The 9,739-nt window shown below is 41.8% G+C and overlaps 1 protein-coding gene across 1 annotated transcript; it reads left to right on the top strand.

Annotated features, from left to right (window-relative positions):
* Positions 1 to 327: 327 nt before the first annotated feature.
* On the top strand, positions 328 to 2,340 carry LOC308096620 (SCAN domain-containing protein 3-like; the record flags this gene model as incomplete). The annotated part of the gene is made up of 1 exon (XM_080444035.1): positions 328 to 2,340. One exon carries the CDS (start codon positions 328 to 330, stop codon positions 2,338 to 2,340), a length of 2,013 nt encoding a protein of 670 aa, XP_080300161.1.
* Positions 2,341 to 9,739: the final 7,399 nt, after the last annotated feature.

Genomic DNA, 9,739 nt, shown 5'->3' with positions numbered 1-9,739 from the left:
GGGCGGGATGATTTGATTGACAAGCTACACAACCTAGAGCAGTGAATATCAACCCTGGTACACGGACCCATTTTGGTCCGCGAGTACTGCTGAGGTGTTCCGCGCCGTTTGAAGTAAGTGTGAACTCAGCCCCTCGAGAACAATAGCGAGCGGCGATCGTCCGTCAATCGTTACGGCCATCATCCGTCTCACACTCAGCCACGCCCGAGCCGAGTCCATTCAGTGTAGCGACCATCACCCATAGGAATGCAAATATGTTGTCCTACCTGGTACTGTATAAAGGGGCACAGGGGTACATGCTTTGGCACTCAGTATTATTACTACATGATGAGAGCCCCACTAGCAAAGAAGAGATGCACCCAGGGCCAGAAGACGCTAAATTTCGCCGTCATCAACAAGACATTGCCGCCGCCAAATCCTCCTGCAAGCAGAGCTGCCGGTGTGTCCGGGCCACCTCGACCTGCCGACGAGCTGGCCGCACAGGGCAGCAACAGCAGCACACACAACAGCACCGCCGCCAGCGTCCTCGCCGTGCCGCCGGGAACAACAACGGCGACAAGCAAGACGACTAGAGCCAACAGACGGTACCGTGATGACTACATGAAGTTTGGCTTCACTTTTATGGGGGACCCATCTAATGCTATTCCACTGTGCATCGTGTGCGGAGACAAGCTTGCAAACAGTGGTATGGTTCCCAGTAAGATGAAACGTCACCTTGAGACCCACCATGGAGAAATCGCCACAAAGGACAAAGACTATTTTGTGAGTTTGAAAGCTACTAAGGCGAAACAGAACGCAAAACAGACAACTGCATTGTTACGCAGTACCACCAGCACCAAGGTTAATGACAGAGCTCTGGAAGCTAGCTACCAAATTGCAGAGCTTGTGGCGAAGTTAAAATTGCCACATGCAGCGGCAACATACATGTTGGCAGGAGCCAAAATCCTGGCTAACGTAATGTCGGGACCAGATGTTGCAGCGGAATTCGATAAGGTGCCGCTCTCAAGCATGACAATTGGCCGACGCATTGAAGACATGTCTGCAGACATTGAGAGTGCTGTCATAGAAAAGATTGTGACTAGTGGAAAGTTTGCACTGCAGCTTGACGAATCAACAGATATAAGTGGACACGCACAGCTGTTGGCAAACGTGAGATTCATTGACGGAGACGCCATCAGAGAGAATTATCTGTTTTGCAAACAACTGCCTGGGAAAACAACAGGAGAGGAGGTTTTCCGGGTGACATCGGAGTATTTGGAGCAATGGAACTTAAGCTGGGAAAGCTGTGTCAGTGTGTGCATTGATGGGGCTGCATCTATGACCGGGCGATACAAGGGATTTGTAAGCAGAGTAAAAGAGAAGAATCCTGGCGTCCTGGTTACGCATTGCTTTTTACACCGTGAGGCGCTGGTTGCAAAGTCTTTACCAAAAGACCTCTCAGCTGTGTTGAATGATGCGGTAAGCATCGTTAACTTTATTAAAGCACGACCTTTGAAAAGCCGGCTGTTCGCCACCCTGTGCGAGGAAATGGGGGCGGAACACAAAACGCTGCTGCTGCACACCGAAGTACGGTGGCTTTCCAGAGGGAAAGTTTTGTCCCGTGTCTATGAACTGAGGGAGGAATTACAAAGCTTTCTGGCTGCTGAGCAATCCGACTATGCAGACCTGTTCGCAGATGAGTACTGGTGTGCAAGACTAGCATACATGGCGGACATTTTTACCCATCTGAACGAACTGAACAGGCGAATGCAAGGAAAAGATGAGAATATCCTCACAAGCACAGATAAACTGACGGGATTTCGGGGGAGACTGAAACTCTGGCGTCAGCAGGTGGATAAGAGCACGTTTGCGATGTTTCCCCTCATCAACACTGGACACACAATCACTCGTGCTTTGCGTGGGGTCATTGCTGAGCATTTGAGAAGTCTCGAGGAGAAATTTGCCTTTTATTTCCCCTCAACGTCCATGGCAAACTTCAACTGGGTCCGTGACCCATTCAACGAAACAAACGAGAACAGTCCATTTGAGGAGCAAGAGCAGCTAGTGGAAATAAGGGAGAACCATGGCTTGAAAATGAAATTCAGAGATCTAAGCTTGGACAGTTTTTGGTTGACTGTTGGAAAAGAATTTCCAGCCATCTCAGACAGTGCAATGGCAGTGTTGCTCCCATTTTCAACAACCTACCTGTGTGAGCTCAGCTTTTCCACCCTGACTTACGTAAAAAGTAAACACAGAGAGAGACTGAGAGCAGTTGACGAGGAGCTTCGTGTGTGCTTGTCATCAGTCCCAGCCAGGATACAAACTCTCTGTTCAGCAAAACAAGCTCAAGTTTCACACTAAGACAGTTGTATTGTGACCTAATTTTTTCTTTTCTTTTTACAAATCTTTTTTATTGAGTTTTAAAGTATTTTTCTAAAAAGGACTCAAGTTTCAAACAAAGACATTTGTACTGGCTTGAAAAGTTTTTTTTTTTTCTAAAACAGTTTCACACTAAGACTATTGTGGCCAATTTTTCCTATATATATTTTTTCAAATCTTTTTGAGTTTTTAAAGTATTTTTCTGGGAAGGTGAATCCAACTCCTCTGTTCATTGCACTGACAAGTTTATATATTTGTAGGCCAAATTGAACATGTGTGTGCTGTTTTTTTAGTTCAAGGTTTCTTTATTATGACATCAAAGCAAAACAAGTTGTATGTTTCCAAAAATAAATCAGTGAAACTGAGGCACTGTCTCTTTCCTTTTTTTTCATCTTCTCCATTCATTGCACTGACCCAAGTTTATATATTTGTAGGCCAAAGACATTTTGTAATGTTCAAGGTTTCTTTATTACATCTTGTGTACATGAGAGTAAATATTTTGATATATATATATATATATATATATATATATATATATATATATATATATATATATATATATATATATATATATATATATATATATATATATATATAATTATATTATATATATATATATATATATATATATAAATTATAATATATATATATATATATATATATATATATATATATATATATATATATATATATATATATATATATATATATATATACATATATATATATACATATATATATATACATATATATATATATACACACACCGTATATCTAGGTGTGCCCTGGGATATTTTGGCTATGCCAGGTGTGCCCTGGCACCCAAAAGGTTGATATACACTGACCTAGAGCATTGATTCCCCGCCCCCGCTCTTGATTGACAAGCTACCCAGCCAATACTGGTCTGGTGGCATTCTGCAGGATATGACGCGATATGACACGATATTGAAAGATGGCGGATTTGAAATTCCTGGCGTAGCTTCGTCCATTTCTTTTTTTCTACAGTCTATGGTCACGATGCAACGCATTGTGAGCTTGTAGATCTGTTATTTTCAAAAGATTTGTATACATTTGAAAACTTGAAATGGGACATTTTGTATCATGAGTACTTTTACTTTTGGTACTTTACATTTTGATGCAAATACTTTTATACTTTTACTCAAGTACATTTTTAATGCTGGACTTTTAATTGTAACCAGAGTATTTCTACATTGAGTATTTTTTCCACCGCTGAAGGCTGGTAGAGTGTGTTGTTACCGTTGTTTTATGGTCGTTTAATTAATTAATTTGCGCGCATGTGGCCCGCACCGCTTCGTGCAACCCCCCAGCACCCCCCCCCGCTACCATATCAAGCACGCTACGCGGGTGGTTGGAAAGCCTGTTTATTCTTTCTCTTTTAAATGATGTCTAATTTGTAAGGAACATATGCATTTGTAGGTTGAGCAGCAGTGCAGCACATATGAGAACAGCAGAATAAGCTATTTGACGCTATAGCAGATCTGGCAAACTTTTCATGTGCACAACCCACATATCGTCTCAAACCTCATATGTCCAAATCAGTTACTTTTCAGGATTTGAATTCAAAAGTAGCAGATCTACAAGCTCGAAACGTGTCGCTTCACGCCACGCTTCGAGGATCAGCCACTTTTGATGCTTTTGTGTGACGCTGTAGTATGATCAAGTAGGCCGTTCATTTACGTGGGGAAAAAAAACACAAAAAGTTAAAATATGGAGATACATTTTTTCTGCCCGACAGCAACAATAGGCCTTCTCAGTTGTGCTGCTTATCCCACAAATAATGCATGTTCCTTACAAATGGCGCATCATTTAAAAAGTAAATAAACACACTTTTCAAGGCTGTAAGGGCAATCCGCCAAACACACATTTCCGAACTTTTTGTTCAATGTTTTGTTCGTTGCACTAGAGGTTCAGACCCCTCACATCTAGAGTTCGGACAGCTACGTCACACCGCTGATGCGACCGGTATTCCCATATATACTGTATACAGTATGGGCATATATGGAGATCCGGATGACCAGAACAGCGATCTGACTAATATGCCCATATATGGACATATATATGGAGATGTCCAACCGATCGACTTCAAACTCGCCGTGTGTATTGCTGAGGACCCGAGGCATTGGTGTGCAGATGTGGGAAGTTGGTCGGATCGGTGGTTGTGCAAAGAAATCCTCAAAGATGGAGTACTCTGATGTCATCAATAAGATGTCCTAGTCCTGACATCATAGTTGCCTAGTCTCCATATTTGGGCATGTTAACACTGAACTCCATATTTGAGCATAAAACTGGCACAGTGTGCCACGACAACTGTATAGTATATACAATGATAGATTGATACATTTATACATAAAAATATATCAGAAATATACAGTATATAACCATAATGCCCCATAAACGGAAAGATAAGATGACCTCAACGTGACTTGAACACGCAACCTTCTGATCTGGAGTCAGACGCGCTACCATTGCGCCACGAGGCCTATTCCCAATGGCTGAAGAAATATAGTATTTATTTTTTCACGTCACAAAATAAACTAATCAATCACCTAGACAACCAGTATAAACATATGTAGATATAAATACAATATTTCTTCTGTTATCAAGAATAGGCCTTCTAGCGCATCGGACTCCAAACCCGAAGGTTGCGTGTTCAAATCACGTCGAGGTCATGCAAAACATAGGCGCGTATGATGTGTTTGCTTTTTTACGTACAAAGAAAACAGTCATATTGTATGCGTAGTGATGTTCAATTTAAAGTGTTTAAAAGGCTCCCTGCATGGCTAATAAGCCAAATACGCCTTAAAACATTACAATTGCCCTCTATAACTAAGATTTAAAAATCTAAACACCTTAAATATTTCATTTATTTTATAAACTATTAATCTTTCACTCAATGGGGCAATGCATTGCACGTTGATGATGTCATTTGCCCATGTGTGGTCTAGCCCTATGGAATTTATGGAATGCATATGCAAAAAAAAATCGATTGATGTTCATATTAACCTTAGTAAGTATTAAGTTGGTTTTCATTTTCACATGCATTCCACATTTTTCTGTTTTTAATTTTACATTTTTAGTTATAGAGGGCAATTATAATGTATTAAGGCATGTTTGGCTTATCAACCAGGGATCCTTTTAATACAGGGCCAAGTTTTTGTACGTGGCTCGTTGGTCTAAGGCTATGATTCTTGCTTTGGTTGTGAGAGAGGTCTCCATCCAGTTCAAATCTTCGACAATCCCACCAACTCCCAATTTCCCACTGTATAGTCTGAAGACAACCCTATTCAAACTCCAACTCACCCCCTAATCCCTTCTCCCTCCTTGTGTCGCTTCTCGTCATCTTTTTCAACAGATGCCAGTTTGCCAATCAGATATACTCTTCTATCTTGGTCACTTTGTGCATCCGGCTTTGTCGGGTGTCTATGCAAACACAATTGTCCCGTGTTCAGGGGAGGATGATATTGGTCATTCCACATACTCCTATGGACTGGGGCGGGGAGTGTTGGGCGGGAGGAGTAGGACGGAGCCCCTACGTCCTCCCGGTGGGGGCTCCTCACTGGCTTTTCAGTCAGTAGGATACAACAGTGACAACACAGTAAGGTGTGTGGGGAGGAATTCATTGGCATAACGACTACATCGGGGAGAAAAAGAGGGTAAAAAATGATTGGCTGCTCTACATTAAACTCATTCACTGCCAGAATAAAACATTGTCTTTAGCCGACCTTGCCAGCGAGGTCCCCTTGCCAACGAAAAATCATAGAATATTATGTTTCACAACAATGTCGAAGTGTCTGTCCTTGGGCAAGACACTGAACCCTACTGCATTACAACATTGGCTCCAATGTGTCGGTCGGCGTTAGCTTGCCACCATTGGTGTGTGAATGTGGGAAGTAAGATGTCATAGTACTGACATCATAGTTGCCTAGTCTCCATATTTGGGCATGTTAACACTGAACTCCACGACAGCTGTATAGTATACAATGATAGATTGATACATTTATATATAAAACAAGACCAGGAGACCTGGTTCTGCCAGATCCCGAATAAATTCCCTTTTATGCCCATGTATGGACAAAAGGGGGACGAAATTCAGAGGTCCCTTTTATGCCCATGTATGGACGAAAGGGGGACGAAAAAAATACAGACTTTTATGCCCATGTATGGACGAAAGGGGGACAAAGCCTCATGTAGGCCGACCCTCTGGGTCTGGCAACAAAAATATATCAGAAATATACAGTATATAACCATAATCCCCTTTAACAGAAAAATATGACCTCGACGTGACTTGAACACGCAACCTTCTGATCTGGAGTCAGACGCGCTACCATTGCGCCACGAAGCCTGTATTCCCAACAATTGAAGAAATATAGTATTTGTATCTTACAAGACCTCTACACGTCATAAAATAAACAAATCAATCACCTAGACAACCAGTATAAACATATGAAGATATAAATACTATATTTCTTCCATGATTAAGCACAGGCCTCGTCCATCTGTCTCCAGATCAGAAGGTTGCGTGTTCAAGTCACGTCGAGGTCATCTTATCTTTCTGTTAAAGGGGGATTATATGATATATTTCTGACATATTATTAAATATTAATGTATCAATATATCACTGTATTACCAGTAAATGCAAAACATAGGCGCTTATGAAGTTCTGTTTGGTTATTTATGTTTCTCTTTCACTGCCAGGAATTAATTATTTAATTCATCCGTCTCCGGTCCCCTTGCCAACGAAAACAGCGATTTTACTGTACCTTTGAAAAATCATGGAATATTCTCTCATTACAGAGAGGGTGTCTCACGGGGGTGTCGTAGTATAGGGGGGAAAAAATCTCCGGTCGCAATCCTCCATGGACCATGACCTTTTGAATCTGACTTGTTTTTTGAAAAACACGTGATCACGTGATTTCTGGGTGTACTCTTCTTCGGTCGCGTCATTCTTGGCTGTGTGGGCGTTTGGACGATGTCCCGTCATAAGTCGTCCTTGGCAGTGAATGAGTTAAACAAACAGTCATATTGTATGTGTAGTGATGTTCAATTAAACGTTTTTAATACAGGGCCAAGTTTTTGTAAATGTACGTGGTTCGCTGGTCTAAGGCTATGATTCTTGCTTTGGGTGTGAGAGAGGTCTCCAGTTCAAATCTTGGACAATCCCACCAACCCCAAATTTTCCGCTGGATCGTCTGAAGACAACCCTATTCAAACTCCATCTCACGCCATAAGCCCTTCTCCCTCCTTGTGTCGCTTCTCGTCATCTTTTTCAACAGAGCTAAGCTAAGCTAAGCACATATACTCTTCTATCTTGGTCACTTGTGCATCCGGCTTTGTCGGGTGTCTATGCAAAACACAATTGACCCGTGTTCAGGGGAGGGAAGCCGCGGCGGGGAGGATGATATTGGTCATTCCACATTCCCATACGGACTGGGGCGGCACCTGTCAGTGAAGAGTGTTGGGGCGGGAGGAGTAGGACGGAGGTCCTACTACCCAGAACCATAGAGAGAGTCATGACACACGCTTCGATCTCGCGGCAAAGCAGGCTGCTATGTGCTCTATAGCATTGGTTCTCAAAGTGGGGTCCGGGGACCCCCAGGGGTCCTTGTGGGGGTTCCAGGGGGTCCCCATCAAAAGGTGTTAATATAGCATCACAATAATTTTAACCTTTTATATTTTCGCTATTCAAAAATAGCAGATATACAAGCTCATAGCGCGGCACCGAGTGCCGCGTTATGAGCTTGTACTGTAGATCTGCTATTTTTGAAAAATCATGAACATTTGCGCAAACCTTTGAATATATGTATTTTTAAGCTAGCATTTGCAACTCAAATTTTTGCCTCTGGGGGGTCGTTGGAACAAAATATTTGAGATGGGGGTCCGTGGCCAAATACATATCATTTTGGGGGTCCTTGACATGAAAAAGTTTGAGAACCACTGCTCTATAGTTCCAAACATTGGAACTTCCTCATCGAGATAAACAGAGCATTTCCGCATTCCATTCTTACAATGGGAGTCAGCGGTAGTGTGGTCACTCTCGTATTAGACCACGCTGCTACTACAGAGTGCCGCGCTACGAGCTTGTAGATTTGCTATTTTTGAAATATCGTGAAAATGTGTGCAAATCTTTGAATATATATATTTTTAAAGAAAGCATTTGTAACTCAAATCTTTGCTTCTGGGGGGTCCCTGGAACAACATATTTTGAGATGGGGGTCTGCGGCCAAATACATATCATTTTGGGGGTCCTTGACATGAAACAGTTTGAGAACCACTGATATACTGTATGTAGCAACATAGGTCTTTTTTTTGTTTAAGCTGTTAGGATTCAGAAGACATTTTGTAGAATCGCCCTCAGGTCTTAATTAAGAAAGACGAAAAAGACGTTGTTATGGTGTCATGCTGACATGCGATTCACACTCATTCTGGGTGTAATTGCACCATGATGATGTAACGTTGCATCATTGATTTATTGGCTCAAAGAATGTTTGTGACACGTGTTGGCTCAAAGAATGTTTGTGACACGTGTTGGCTCAAAGAATGTTTGTGACACGTGTTGGCTCATTATCTCAGTGGAATCCACCGTCAGGTCTGGACAGCAAGCACCAGTGGTGGAAAAAGTACTCACATTTCTTACTTAAGTAAAAATATCAATACTGCATTGTAGAAATACTCTGTTACAAGTAAAAGAGCTGAAAATGTACTTAATGTACCAAAAGTAGAAAGTACTCATTATGCAAATGTCCCATTTCACAAGTTTTCAAATGTGAAAATCGTGGAATTTGTTCCTCGGCCTGGTGGGAATGTGCGTATGTGAAATCTTTAGGAGTAAATGGGTTTTGCACAAATCGGCCTCCTGGTGGCGCTATAACAGGGCCATGTGAAAAAGTTTGCCAGCGGTGCCGGAGGGACGGACAGGGTGCAAAACATACTCTCTCGCCATGCCTTTCGGCCTGGCGGAGACAATAAGTATTTATTTTGGGTGAACTACTCTTTTAAGATCTTCTCTTTTTTAAATACGTGCTGATGCTCTGAGAGCTTGCAGATCAGCTATTTTCAAAATTCTTGAAATATGTTGGAAACGTTGAATGTTTAGAGACATTTTAAAAATGTAAATACAGCAATGCTTAACTTTTTAAATCATGTACTTTTGAATACTTAAGCATTTTCAAAGACATAAGGATAAGGATAATTCCTTTAACAGGTCCATTCATGAAAGTCCTTGCGGTCTTGTTTCCAATGAGGGCATGTGAGCAATTAAGAGTCTTGCTCAGGGAAAAATGTCATTTCATCGACACATTTGCTGGCCTGGCCTGGAATCGTACCTGGGGCATCCAGGGCCTCTGGACAATCTTAATCCAGA

This window comes from Gymnoscopelus braueri, assembly GCF_963280865.1.
Source record: "Gymnoscopelus braueri genome assembly, chromosome: 12".
Lineage (NCBI taxonomy): Eukaryota > Metazoa > Chordata > Actinopteri > Myctophiformes > Myctophidae > Gymnoscopelus > Gymnoscopelus braueri.
The sequence above is the reverse complement of the archived record's forward strand: the minus strand, read 5'-3'. Positions and strand labels throughout refer to the sequence as shown.